The 14,442-nt window shown below is 41.7% G+C and overlaps 3 protein-coding genes across 3 annotated transcripts; 2 read left to right on the forward strand and 1 right to left on the reverse strand.

The window, feature by feature from the left end:
- The first annotated feature begins 515 nt into the window (after nt 1–515).
- Nucleotides 516–4,641, forward strand: BDR25DRAFT_302412 (putative phosphatidylinositolglycan class N). Its single transcript, XM_033689787.1, has 5 exons — nt 516–701; nt 761–2,322; nt 2,372–2,559; nt 2,609–2,862; nt 3,648–4,641. Exons 1-5 carry the CDS (start codon nt 533–535, stop codon nt 4,541–4,543), a joined length of 3,069 nt encoding a protein of 1,022 aa, XP_033549535.1. The 5' UTR covers nt 516–532; the 3' UTR covers nt 4,544–4,641.
- A 5,260-nt stretch (nt 4,642–9,901) lies between these two features.
- On the forward strand, nt 9,902–11,077 carry BDR25DRAFT_283222 (uncharacterized protein). The gene is made up of 2 exons (XM_033688030.1): nt 9,902–10,033; nt 10,081–11,077. Exon 2 carries the CDS (start codon nt 10,118–10,120, stop codon nt 10,853–10,855), a length of 738 nt encoding a protein of 245 aa, XP_033549536.1. The 5' UTR covers nt 9,902–10,033; nt 10,081–10,117; the 3' UTR covers nt 10,856–11,077.
- BDR25DRAFT_341587 (uncharacterized protein) lies at nt 10,899–11,792 on the reverse strand (the record flags this gene model as incomplete). The annotated part of the gene is made up of 3 exons (XM_033693617.1): nt 10,899–11,303; nt 11,366–11,609; nt 11,651–11,792. 3 exons carry the CDS (start codon nt 11,790–11,792, stop codon nt 11,204–11,206), a joined length of 486 nt encoding a protein of 161 aa, XP_033549537.1. The 3' UTR covers nt 10,899–11,203.
- Between the last annotated feature and the right edge of the window lie 2,650 nt (nt 11,793–14,442).

Consider the following 14,442-nt stretch of genomic DNA (forward strand, 5'->3'; position numbering starts at 1 on the left):
TTGCAGCAAATTGCAGCATGTTGCAAGCTGGTCGCGCATAGGGCTAGTGCGCGAGGGACTCAGATCGGCAGAACAAAAAGCCGAGCAACACAAGTAGAGCAGAAAAAGGATTGATAAATAAAACACAATCAATACAATCAATCAATCATCCCATACATCATATCTAAACCCATCATTCATCTCAGGAAGCCCAGAAACAGTGCTTCAATCTGACAGCGTTTTACTAGAGTTTGCTAGCCCGCTTACTTAGGTAGTCCGCTCGCTTGTGAAACACGTTATCGAAATTAATAATATAGCTGTGTGTACTTAAAGATTTCTTCTAAGACATTGCTAATACATTGCTTGTTATTGTAACGTTAGAACCACTTTGAATCTCAAAATGGATTGTGCGAGGTATGAGTCATCAAGGCTTGGTATTGCCAAGAAAGGTCGGCCGAGGTACGCCATTAGGTGGCCAGAGCTGTATGCTCCGCTACACTAGCACTTTTAGGCATCCTATCTTTCACAAGCCAAAGCGCTATCTTCTCTCACCATGGCGCGACTTGGGCGGGCCGGGTTCCTCGGAATCGCGATGGTGTTCCACGTGATTTACATTTACTCCATCTTTGACATCTACTTCGTGTCGCCGATTGTGCACGGAATGCGCGCATACAAAGTCGATACCCCTCAACCTCCCGCCAAGCGATTGGTTTTGTATGTTGGTATGTTCATCACTCTTTCCTCATCACATGACTATTGCATACTGACCTGAGTTATGCAGGCGACGGGCTCCGAGCGGACAAAGCGTTCCAATTCTTTCCTGATCCTTCAAGGTCCGCAAACGATTCTTTAACTCAGGATGTCGTCCCCATGGCGCCTTTCCTCCGCTCCCGAGTCCTCGAACACGGCACCTTCGGCGTCTCCCACACCCGCGTCCCCACTGAATCTCGACCTGGACATGTCGCCCTCATCGCAGGGTTGTATGAAGACGTGGCAGCAGTGACCACAGGATGGAAACTCAACCCCGTCAACTTCGACAGCGTATTCAACAGAAGCCGACATACCTGGAGCTGGGGTAGTCCGGATATCTTGCCCATGTTCTCGACCGGTGCTGTGCCAGGGCGAGTCGAAGATCAGATGTACGAAGCTGAATTTGAGGATTATAGTAAAGATGCTACGGAGCTGGATTACTGGGTTTTTGATCGAGTTAAGAAGCTGTTCAAGGACGCTGACACGGACGAAGAGTTGAATACGAGGCTGAGGCAGGATAAGATTGTGTTTTTCTTGCATTTGCTGGGCCTGGATACCACAGGACATGCGCATCGGCCGTATTCGCAAGAATATTTGAGGAATATCCAGATTGTAGATGAGGGTGTGCAGGAGATTACGGAGATTATCAGTAAGTTTTATGGGGATGGTAAGACGGCTTTTATCTTTACAGCGGATCATGGGATGAGTGATTGGGGGAGTCATGGAGATGGACACCCGGATAATACGAGGACGCCGCTGATTGCTTGGGGATCTGGAGTTGCGGAGCCGAGGACGGTGAAGAGTGGTAAGGCACCGGGTCATGAAGATGGCTTCTCTAGTGACTGGCAGTTGGATCATGTTCACCGCCATGATGTTGCTCAAGCGGATGTCGCGGCTCTTATGGCGTACCTTGCTGGCCTTGAATTTCCGGTCAACTCGGTTGGAGAGCTCCCGCTATCGTTCCTGGACGTCACTGATGAGCAAAAAGCAAAGGCTCTGCTTGTTAATGCGAAAGAGATTCTGGAGATGTATCATGTTAAGGAGCGCGAGAAGATGGCCGAAGTCCTGCATTACAAGCCTTACTCTGGCTTTGCCGATGCTGCAAACAGCGTCGAGAATCGTCTAGCATCCATTGAACAACTCATCCGGGAACAAGATTACAAGACCGCAATGAAACAATCTGACGAGCTGATTAAGATTGGTTTGCAGGGTCTTAGGTATTTGCAGACATATGCGTGGCTATTTCTGCGAACATTGGTCACGGTAGGTTATCTTGGCTGGATCGCATTCGCTTTCACGACAGCCATAGATGTCTACATGCTCGATGGCAAGGTCGATGTGCAGAGGACACCCGAACTCATCATAACTTTTGCTTCGATCCTAGTCGGGCTTTACAGTCTGCTCATTTTCCAGACCTCACCAATCACGTACTACGCGTACGCCTTCTTTCCGGTCGTGTTTTGGGAAGAGGTTTTCGCGAGGTCGAGGTCGTTGGTCGAAGGCAAGAACAAACTGTTTTCGCAGTTTTCAAAGAGTGATACAGCTAAATTTGCGTTGAACATCGCTGCATATCTGGCCTTGCTGGAAGTCATGGTGAGTGTAGCCGGATTCCACAATCAACACTTGCTTACGAGTTTCACAGGTTCAAAGCTACTACAATCGACAGATCTACACAATAATCTACCTAGCCGCTACCGCTTGGCCACTGCTCTACGGCACAGACTTCATCAAGACAAACTTCCTCCTCTGCACTACATGGGCGCTTTCCTGCACTGCTATGAGCGTCTTCACTCTTCTCCCAGCTAACAAATTGGAGGACACAACCCTCATGTACGTAGAGCCCATACAACAAAGTATCTTACAGCTGACTCTATCTCAGTTTTGTAGGTGGTATCCTCATCCTTCTAGTCGGCGTTTTTTATATTGCGTTCGAAAAGAGTCTATTGGTACCCACCGAGCCCTCAAAAGATGGACTGAGCGCAGCAGATGCCGATGGTGTGTCGAGAGCGATTCTTAGCTTGCAGGTCGGACTGGTTGCTCTTGCAATGCTTGTCACGAGGTCGAGTGTGGCTTCTTTACAGGCTAAGCAGGGACTTCCACTTGGAACACAGATTGTTGGATGGGCTACGTTGGGTAAGTACTTTTTTTTCTTTCTCTTTTCCTTGCAGTTTGGACACGCAAAATGGACGACTCATGCGACTCGCGACGTCCATCTACATTCCTATCCAATATTGTATACGAGAATCGACATCAACTGCTAGCTATGGGCATATTTGCCAGCAACGCGCAAAGCTTGGAAGATGTCTTGATCGCCATGGAGTACTCCTGGCGATCGTTTTGGCCACAAAGTCTTTGTACGAGGATTTGGCTGGGCGCATTCTTGATCTTCTGTCTCCCGCTAGCAATTTTTGTGGCATCAGTTTTCGAGATATGCTTCCGAGTGCCGTTTAAACTGGTCTTCAAGTCGGTGGCTGGCAGCACGAGACGAAGCATATTGGTACGATTGTACATACGCCTCGCCCCGTCACAAACTTATCGTCCACCTCCATGACGAGATCGCCGCTGCTCAGCTTGATGGCACGGCAGAGTCAATGTGTGAGAAGGGTACAAGAGCTCAGAAGACATCAACTTGGACCAAGAGGACAGTCACCTAGACATGGACCAAGGACATCTATATGCCGCCGTTGGCTATACGACCAGGGCATTGGAACTCCGCAAATTAATGACCTCGCGCTATAACAGCAATCAGGAAAACAGGACCGAGCGCCACAAGCACGCTACTTCGATCGACGAGAACTTTATGGATTCCAATGTCTCTGGTTCGACATTTCATGTCAATTGCAGAGGATTTTGATCACGTTTAGCCTGCCTACACGTGCGTTTGGAGTCTTCTCCCACGCTAACAACTATTTGAACAGTCGCCTCCCTTGTCTTGCCATTTGCCCATGCCTTGCGTCCACGAAAACACTACCTCCACCGCCATGCGATCATTTTCCTCGCCTTAGGGCCGCTCTTCATTATCCTCACAATCTCCTACGAAGGACTCTTCTACTTCGCCATTGCCATCACTCTCATCAGCTGGGTCCGACTCGAACACAGAATTCATCAACGCTTTAATAGCGGCAGTATCCCCAACATCATTTCTAGCGACAATTCTCGTCCATTGGGCAATGTCAGGAACGCCATAGCTAATGGTTATGCCTTCAGCACCAAAAAGTCTTTGAAAGAGCAGATTACGACACCGCTTGCAACAGCCGCCGAGGCTTCGAAGCAGAGAGAAAAGGCTGCCGTAGAGGGGGACTACAGAAGTCTTACCCTTTCAGACGCGAGAATCTGTCTGTTCTTCCTCTTCCTGCTTCATTCGGCTTTCTTTAGCACCGGAAACATCGCCTCGATCTCCTCTTTCTCGCTAGACGCTGTCTACCGGTTACTGCCCATCTTCGATCCCTTTAGTCAAGCGGCTCTTCTCATCTTCAAGATCCTGGCTCCTTTCGCTCTAGTTTCTGCCAACCTTGGATTTCTGACCAAGAGACTGAAACTTCGAGGCGGAAGTCTGTTCGCGGTTGTCATGGGCATTAGTGACTACATGACTCTTCGCTTCTTCTGGGAAGTAAGAGACGAGGGGAGCTGGCTGGAGATTGGAGAGAGTATCAGCATGTTTATTATTGCTTCTGCTTTGTGTGTTTTCGTTGCTGGGTTGGAAGCTTTGTCAGAGGTTTTTGTTAGAGGTGTGGAGTTTCAAGACGATGTGTGGAGTGACAGTGGGACGAAAGCGGGGAGTAATGAGACAATGAATACAGCGTGTTCAATGTAACGTACTGCGGTAAAGATTATATAGAGACTACTCACTTACCAGAGCTAGGAAAAAAGTTACGTACAGGCTATAGTTATAGTACAGTGTTAAAAGTGAATTACGGATTGTAGTTTTTATTCTTAGTAGCTTCTAATTCTTTTCAAGAGCCTCTAAGTATAATTATATCTGCTAGAGATATATTGTCTCTTTTCTATCTATAGAAGCTTATTGTAAAAATTATAGATAAATAAGCATAAATAACAGTATAGAGTAATAGAAAAAGTTAACAAAGATTATTAAGTAAATTATTTAGTAAAACAAGTTACTACTAAGCTAAAGTAGCTATAATTTGTTTCATAAAAGCTAAGGTAGTGTTACGATCAGGCTTGTCCTTAGCCGTTTACAGCTATATCAGACTAGAATAGACAAAGAACGATGAGCCGGATGCAGCAAGAGATAGAACAAAGAAGTAGCATGTATAACGTACCTAACAGGTTGGCCGGCCACACAGGTTAGCCAGCCACTTTTGCTAAGCCTTTACCACACTCTACCTATCTACATAATGCCTTAATAACAACACTAGATTAAATTTTCTAAAAAACATTAAATACAGCTTACTTTTTAGGCTTTTAAATAAGACTTAAAACCTTTTTTATAACATGCTACAGCTATTTATAACATTTTTTATATAACACTAAGTAATTAACACGCTAGATAGCCTTTATAAGTAAAATATTAGCCTAAATTAAAAAATCTAACTAAGCTTAAAAAAAAGGTAGTTATTAAGTATATACTTAAGCTTATTATACGCAGATTTTCTCTTAGACTTATAGCTATAGCTAATATAGCTAATTCCTTACACGTAAAGTGTAATCTAGGCTAGGTTAGCTTAAACTAGCCTAGTATATAAGTTAAGCACTACTTTAAGTTTATAATAAAGTTTAATTATAAGCATAATTATAAAAAAATGCTTTATAAAAATTTAAAAGTTATCTAAAGCTAGTTTTACTTAGTAGCTAACATAAAAGCTAAGTATAGTATTTAAGATAAAGATATATATAACTTTAATAAGTTAAGCTTTATAATAAGCTAAATATTAACTAAAGTAGTTATTATAGCTTTAAAAAGATAAAGACAGCTAAAGGTAATATAGTAAAGTAATAAAAAGTAGATAATAGTTATCTAAGGCATTAACATAATAAAGTAAGCTATTTTACTTTTTATTATTTTTAAAAGCTGCTATTACTTTTTTGCCTAGTATAAAAAAAAATCTGCTTTAAAACTAAGTTATTATAGTTTTTAAAAATAGCTAGATAATAAATAAGCTTAAGCTGTAGTAGTTAAAGCACTTTAATAAGTATATAAAAAGAAAAGTTATAAGCGCTTATTAGCTTTTTATTATTAATAGCTATAAAAGCTAACGTACCTAACAGGTTAGCTAGCCACACAGGTTAGCTAGCCACTTTTGCCAAGCCCCTACTAAAACCACCCTATTCTAGCGCAAAACTGCCCACTTTAGCCTTGTATAGAGCAATACAACATAAGATATTATTTAAAGTCTACTTCTGCTACTTTCTTACACATACGCAAGTTATGCCTAGTCTAATTACACTGCCTATATTACCTTTAACTTAGCTTACCTTCTTTAGCGCGCACTTATGTCTTTAGCTTTTTCTTATTACTACGCGCTTTAAACTCTTTTAGAGCAGTTAGACAAGCCTTATTCTTAACTATTAAAGTCTTTTTTGCCTAAATCTGCTTTCTTTTATGCAATCTATGTTGTGTAGCAGCCTTATTTGCTACTTAAAGCTTTGTAATCTTCTTTTATGCTAACACTAGCTTATATGTAATAATTAATGCCCCTTTTAAGACTTTCTTAAAGGCCTTTACTATAGACATTAGTAAGCTATTTATATACCTTTAAATTTTTACCTTTATAAGCATTAATTATAACCTAAATTTAAGAGTATTACTTAAGGTTTATAACTACTAGAGCTTGTTGTTAATAGGTAGTAGTAGTAATAAAGTATATAACTAAATATTAAAAGCTATTTTAACTTATTTTAAGTTAAATAAGACTAAACTAGTGCTTTAAAACTCTTTTTAGATATTACTAAAAGTAATTACTACATTATAAGTGTGTATAAAGCATAGTAGAAACTTAAGTTTTATAATATAAGTAATTTAGTTACACATAAGATTTTTAGCTTAGCACTTATACACTTTCTTTAAAAAAGCAAAACAACCTACACTAAAAGGCTATAAAAAGTATAATAAGTGTAAAAGCATGTAAATAGTAATAATCTTATTCTTTTTATAGTACTACTAGAAATTAAGTAAGTTATAGCTTTTATAGCTGTTAATAATAAAAAGCTAATAAGCACTTATAACTCTTTTTTTTTATATGCTTATTAAAGTGCTTTAACTACTACAGCTTAAGCTTATTTATTATCTAGCTGTTTTTAAAGACTATAATAACCTAGTTCTAAAGTAGATTCTTCTTTTTATACTAAGTAAAAAAGTAATAGCAGCTCTTAAAAATAATAAAAAGTAAAATAGCCTACTTTATTATATTAATGCTTTAGATAACTATTATCTACTTTTTATTACTTTACTATATTACTTTTAGCTATTTTTATCTCTTTAAAGCTATAATAACTGCTTTAGTTAATATCTAGCCTATTATAAAGCCTAACTTGTTAAAGTTATATATGTCTTTATTTTAGATACTATACTTAGCTTTTATGTTAGCTACTAGGCAAAACTAGCTCTAGATAACTTTTAGATTCTTATAAAGTGCTTTTTTATAATTATACTTATAATTAAACTTTATTATAAACTTAGAGTAGTGCTTAACCTACATACTTAGCTAGTTTAAGCTAACCTAGCCTAGATTACACTCTACGTGTAAAGAATTAGCTATATTAGCTATAGCTACAAGCTTAAAAAGAAATCTATGTGTAATAAGCTTAAGTATGTACTTAATAACTACTTTTTTTTTAAGCTTAGTTAAATTTTTTAATTTAGGCTAGCATTCTGCTTCTAAAGGCTGTCTAGCGCGTTAATTACTTAGTGTTGTGTAAGAAACATTATAAATAGCTATAGTGTGTTATAAAAAAAGTTTTAAGTCTTATTTAAAAGCTTAAAAAGTAAGCTGTATCTAATGTTTTTTAAAAGATTTAATCTAGTGTTGTTGTTAAGGCATTATGTAGATAGGTAGAGTGTGGTAGGGGCTTAGCAAAAGTGGCTAGCTAACCTGTGTGGCTAGCTAACCTGTTAGGTACGTTATAACTTACTTAATTTTTAGTAGTACTATTAAAAAAATAAAATTATTACTATTTACATGCTTTTACACTTATTACACCTTTTATAGCCTCTTAATATAGGTTGTTTTACCCCTTTAAAAAAAGTATATAAGTGCTAAGCTAAAGATCTTATATATAACTAAATTACTTATATTATAAAACTTAAGTTTCTACTATGCTTTATACACACTTATAATGCAGTAATTACTTTTAGTAATATTTAAAAAGGGTTTTAAAGCGCTAGTTTAGTTCTATTTAACCTAGAATAAGTTAAAATAGCCCTTAATATCTAGTTATGTACTTTATTACTACTACTACTTATTAATAATAAGCTCTAGTAGTTATAAACCTTAAGTAATACTTTTAAATTTAAGTTATAATTAATGCTTATAAAAGTAAAAATTTAAAGGCATATAAATAGCTTACTAATGTTTATAGTAAAGGCCTTTAAAAAAGTTTTAAAAGAGGCAGTAATTATTACACATAAGCTAGTATTAGTGTAAAAGAAGATTATAAAGCTTTAAGTAGTAAATAAGGCTGCTATATAATATAGATTATATAAAAAAAAGTAAATTTAAGTAAAAAAAACTTTAATAGTTAAAAATAAAGCTTATCTAACTACTCTAAAAGAGTTTAGAGCGTGTAGTAATAAAAAGAAGCTAAAGACATAAGTGCGCGCTAAAGAAAGTAAGCTAAGTTAAAAGTAATATAGGCAGTGTAATTAGACTAGGCATAACTTATATATATATATAAAAGTAGTAGAAGTAGACTCTAAATAATATCTTGTGTTGTATTACTTTATATAGAGCTAAAGTAAGCTGTTTTGCGCCAGAATAGGGTGGTTTTAGTGGGGGCTTAGCAAAAGTAGCCGGCTAACCTGTGTGGCCAGCCAACCTGTTAGGTACGTTATAAGCAGTAGCGAATCTCTGCCTTAGAGGGCAGCGATTCTTCTAAGTCTTTTAAGGTGCATCCCTGTGTAGCGAGACACCTGGCGTGGCGAGACAAATAAGGGGTACTTTAACTTTCAGCAGCTAGAAAACCATACGCAAAACAAATATTACTATAAGTCTGTAGAAATAATCTGCTGTAGCTAATCCTAAATGTCTATTATTAACTCTTCTCTAAAAATTTTATTTGCATTATTGTCTCTGCGCCTAGTTTGTGAAGCGCCTTTTTTTTATAATGTAATTAAGACTTCCTATTCTATAACACTAACACTACGTCTTTTTTGCTCTAGATTTTTGTTAAACAGTTCTGTGCTAGCCTTAAAACTTTACACTAATACCTACAAGTTATCTTTAGCCTTGTGCATACTATTATAAGTTAATTTATGTAGGGTTGCTATGCTAATTAGTACCTCCCGCGGAAGCGAGTACTGATCCTGGCTAGTGCAGAATGACCCTAGGGGCATGTCTCACCTTATCGTTAGTGCGTAATGTATCCGTGGCGGCTGTCAGGCCCGTGGCTGTGCAGCGCCGCTGCCAAGTGCTGCGGGACATCGAAAATCCGACTTTGGATTGGGAGCAGGGCCAGGGCTCCCATGGCCTTAGCGCTTGGCCGTTGCCTTTTCCAAAAATCATCCAGAAGTCGGCTCCCTTATCGACAAGGTGCGCTCCCGTTGGAACGATTTAGGTCTGTCAAAAATAACGGATGCTTACACCCAGACGGTGCCACTGCATTGAAAGAGTGGGGAGGCGACTCGAACGAGGCAGACCTACAATTGGGGCTATGGTCAGCTGCCGGACTGCAGTTGCTCAAGCAGCAGCGATCAGCGGTATCAGGTTCTGGGGAGATTCTGCCTTTTATAGGTGGGACCATTGTTGGACATAAGTGGAGAGTACATATTACCTGGAAGGACGCGAATGGTGGTGGGAAAACGCCCACCAACTATAAGTCACCACATGTGCCTAAATCACACCATTGGGACGCTGCATGCATACCGTTAAGCAAAGGCCGGACGCAGTATGTGTGGATGCAATGACAAATCTGTGCTTCCTGATCGGTGAGAGAAAGATAATCACACGACTAAACCCGCTGGCTTTGCCTAGCGACCCAGATTCAACTGCATTGCATGCCTCAGTCTCGTGAAGAGACACCCCCAAACCCCTTAAGCGACCACATAGCATTAAAGTTATAAAAGGGTGAGGATTATACTGCTGTCGGCTTTTTACAAGAGATATTATATCTTCCGTCCTCTGAGAGCAGTGTCCGCAAGCCACAACCTTAGGAAAAGACATTGACTGACTCTCACAGCTAACGAAGCATCAACAACCTCACGATCTCCGAAGATATGTCGCCCAACTTCTGCAGCTTCCCCAGCGAGCTTCGCAACAAGATATATGAGCTGCTCTTGTTGCACCAGGAACCTATTGACCCTTGGGTTGGTTACAATCGACAGAAGCTCACGCCTGGGCTTTTTCGCGCAAACAAGATTGTCCACCGCGAAGCTAGCTCGCTGTTCTATACCCAGAATCGCTTCAATTTTACCATGCACACGCCTGAGAACGTGGCCTCGTTCCTCGAGCAAATCGGCCGCAATAACGCAGACTATATCCGACATATATGTATCGACTTTCCGAATTTCCTCTATCTGGACCCCGGTAATGTCACTCTCGAGGACAATAGCGTTCGTATCCTCGCGAAGATCCGGACCGAATGTGCCAAGTTGACCACGCTTACGACGTCCCTCTATAGCACAAATGCCATGGAGCTTAGGCTCGACGCACTCGACCACCCCAAGATCGTTGGTGAGGCGTTAAAGCTCGTCGATACTCTCTTCAGAGCCATTTCATCCGTGCAAGAGATCATTGTCGAGGTGTACGAGGACAGTCCAAATGATCATATAAGGAGAGAAATGAAGAGTCACGGATGGACAATCAACGCAATAGAGTATGTAGAAGAGTTTGGCTCCGACATATCTTTCGGTGACACCGAAGATTACGATTATCGCTATGATGATGGTGATTACGATGATGAGGAGTATGATATAGACAATGACAGTGACTTTTGGAGAAGGGCAGCAGACTGAATCCACTGGTATCTACTCACACACTATTGGGTATTAGCGAGAAGAGGAAGAGCAACGAGCCGCAGACGCAAAGGTTTCGTCGCATAGGTAATTCCTTCCAGGATAGTAAGCCCGCCAATAACTATGGTTACAAGAAATTTAGAGATCGAAATCTAGTCGTGACTTCGGCTTCTGTTTAGAAGCTCCTAGCCAGTGTCACTTGTACGTGAAAACGAAGAGTTTATCCAAGGCTCAGAATGTTCCACACCTTTACATTCTCGTCCATTCCACATACCGCCCAACGCCAGATAGGATCGACGCTAGAAGGAGGTCAAATTATTCCCGGGCACCGTCCTATCCTGGATGAAGCTATAGTTGTAAGGGCCATGACTCCGCAATTGTGTTCCTCTCCTTCATGATAACGTTCGCAGCAGTTGCTGCCTGGTGGGATTTCTGAATATTCATGTATCTACTTGCTCGATCAGAATGATTTTCTTCAAACACCTGAAGTTAAGACCGATTACCGCTTACCTTCTAGAATATTTGTCTCTATCTCGGGCAAGGGTTCGTGAGTCCCAGATGTTGTAGATGCCCGCGCCCACTCTCTTGGGGGCTAAAACCACAGCTGCGCGGATCTTCATAGCTGATTCGAAAGTCAGATTCTCTGGTACGTTCAAAAATTGGCCGACTTTGAGCCAATCCTCTTTTCGAAGGATAACGCGGAGTGAGCTTCCGTTCTCGAATTCCCAGGATTTTCCAGTATGGTGCCAGGCCTCTTCGTAGCAGGGAGGGTGACTGACCCGCACCGGCACTCACCTTGCGCCGAAGGCGACAATTTGTTGATGTGGATAGGAGAAGATGGTGTGGCGTCTTGCCAAGCACAGCCACCATCATATACGATTTCGGATGAAAACGGCCCGGAACCTGGCGGTGAGTTTCTCACTTCTTTATCCTGCATCTCTGCTCTATCTTGCCCAGCCCTTGTGAGCTTTCTACAACCCAAGCTCCTCGCAGGCCGTACAGGTCAAACATGAGCACCTCTGTACGGCATTAATGATTGCAGTGCTCCATACAAGGAGCCGTATGTTGTATACCGTGCGACAGCTGTATCACCAAGATATGCAACGCCTGTCCACCTTTGTATATGCTTGCAACTGTGGCTTTCTGCCAGTGGCACTCAATCCGCTTGCCGGAGCGGAGGCTTCGATCTTGGTATTCTCTAGCTTATCATGCCAATCTCTGCCATACCCGCTATGTCCGACGCCCACCCTATCCTAGGCATCTGCCTGCCGCTCAGTATGTATCTCGGACATGTTGTGCTCGGAAAGCACAAGGATGTGAGAGGGCTGGAGCGGGGTCAACGTTGAGTCTGCAGGGCTTGAGGGCATCGTGATGGGTGTTGCGGAAGCTATCGAAGTAGGCGCAGTCGGCCGTTGGATCACATATTGATGTTGTACAACGGCTGTGTCGGAAGCTGATTGCGGTTTCGCGGTTTCGATGCCGGAGGCGTTCGTGGACCTTGCACAAGCGCTCGGGCCATGGGAGCCCTGGCCCTGCTCCCAATCCAAAGTCGGATTTTAGATGTCCCGCAGCACTTGGCAGCGGCGCTGCACAGCCACGGGCCTGACAGCCGCCACAGATACATTACGCACTAATAATGAGGTGAGACGTGCAGGGTCATTCTGCACTAGCCAGGATCAGTACTCGCTTCCACAGGAGGTACTAATTAGCATAGGGACCCTGTATAAATTTACCTGCAATAGCGCGCACAAGGCTAAAGATAACTTATAGGCATTAGAGTAAAGTTTTAAGGCTAGCACAGGGCTGTTTTACAAAAATCTAGAGCAAAAAAGACGTAGTGTTAGTGCTAGAGGATAGAAAGTCTGTCATGTTACAAAAGAAGACGCTTTACAAACTAGGTGCAGAGACAATAATACAAATGTAATTTTTAGAGAAGAGTTAATAATAAACATTTAGGATTAGCTACAGCAGATTATTTCTACAGACTTATAGCAATGTTTGTTATGCGTATGGTTTTCCAGCTACTGAAAGTTAAAGTACCCCTTATTTATCTCGCTACGCCAGGTGTCTCGCTACGTATACACCTTACCTAGATTCTAACTATTTAAAGTCTAAATAAACTACGTTAGATAAAAGCAGTTTAGCCTATCTTTAGTATATTACACACCTATTATTTAACAGGTAGGAACATAAGCACTGATAGAGGTGAAAGTAAGCTACCTAGGTTTATACTAAAAGCTATAGTAGCGTACCAGCGTTAACAAAACCAAAGGGGTCATTCGTAGCCGTCTCTACGCGACACTTGATAATTCTAATTAAGCTGTCAGTTGTCTTGTCGTTAGCAAAGAATCCTAGTCTGCAATGGTCATCTAAGCTTGCCCATGACCACGAAGGTGCGCGATAGCCACTAGGCCTTGGTTTCAGCCCTCTGCGATCTGGAGGAAACCAGAACAACTCCACTGCCAGGTTGCTCTGCCAAAGCCCTGCACAATATTCGTCGTTGAGCGCCTGACTTATTATTTTTGCTACACCGGCGAGAGCTATTAATCTGTCAGAAGTCACCGTCAGATCTCGCTTCGTGAACATGCTGGCAACAGCCGTCCACAACTTTCGAAAATTGTTTTGTGCTAGTGGTTCCGTAACGTCTCCAATCCCCTGAATACCATCCTTAGCACATTTAAAAGCTTGCCAGATAATTTCTCTTGGCATCCAATTATCTTGGTTCCTCTGTGGGAGACCACCAGTTTAGGTTTCCCAGGCAGTGAGTTCGAAGCATTCCCAGAGGAGTTGTTGGCCAGTCAAATAGAGTATCCTGGATGGCAGAAGTAGTTCCTGAACAACCCATGCTTGTTTTGATAGCGGTGTCGAGTTGATGATGTCTTCCCAGATCTTATTATAATAAATATGAAACTCATTGTTGGGGCACTCATCTCACTTGGTTTGTACAGTCGCCTACCAAAAGTGATTGGCCACTTTAGCGAGAGGCCTAGGCCACCCCACAATGCTTTAATTTTAATTAATTGTAACTTAATTAAATTACCACCTTTTTTAATAGTTACAAAAGCAAATAAAACCTCGCGCAAAGAGCTATCGAAGTCTACTGTTAATACAATATAGCAATTCCACCTCTACAGCGTGAGCGCTGGCAAAATTTTAAGTCATCTTAGCATTCCTAAGTTAACGGTTATGTAACGGCGCAGGCAAGACAATGGGTCCGAATGCGGTGGGAGTCCACTCAGAGGCATATGGGAGTGCGTGGGGACTCTGAGCCTGGGAATGCCATTGACACCTATAGGCCTTGTACGAAAGGATATCAGAAAACTACCGAGCTAGCTACGGGGGCGAGGTGCGACTAAATACATGAGGGAATAGGGGTAACAGCAGGGGTCGGGGCCAGGTCGAGGTCGGGGCCGATACGAGGGCCTTCCGGAGGTTCCGGGCGACTCGAGATGGAACGATTCATGAGGATCGTTACAGGTTACATATAACATCCGCTAGCTGCGCAAGCAGCCCTAGCCTATCTATATAAAAGCCCTGCGTACAGGCTAGCCTCTAAAGCTTAACAAACGCGCTAAGAGGCATTTAAT

The sequence above is a fragment of the Lindgomyces ingoldianus genome (assembly GCF_010093535.1).
Source record: "Lindgomyces ingoldianus strain ATCC 200398 unplaced genomic scaffold BDR25scaffold_10, whole genome shotgun sequence".
Taxonomy (NCBI): Eukaryota; Fungi; Ascomycota; class Dothideomycetes; order Pleosporales; family Lindgomycetaceae; genus Lindgomyces; species Lindgomyces ingoldianus.

Bases quoted from the DNA above. Each gene is read 5' to 3' on its own strand.
- BDR25DRAFT_302412 (XM_033689787.1), top strand. From the start codon at position 533: ATGGCGCGACTTGGGCGGGCCGGGTTCCTCGGAATCGCGATGGTGTTC. The intron at 2,323-2,371 runs GTGAGTGTAGCC...CGAGTTTCACAG, and splicing joins TGGCCTTGCTGGAAGTCATG to GTTCAAAGCTACTACAATCG. The intron at 2,863-3,647 runs GTAAGTACTTTT...CTATTTGAACAG, and splicing joins TGTTGGATGGGCTACGTTGG to TCGCCTCCCTTGTCTTGCCA.
- BDR25DRAFT_283222 (XM_033688030.1), top strand. From the start codon at position 10,118: ATGTCGCCCAACTTCTGCAGCTTCCCCAGCGAGCTTCGCAACAAGATA.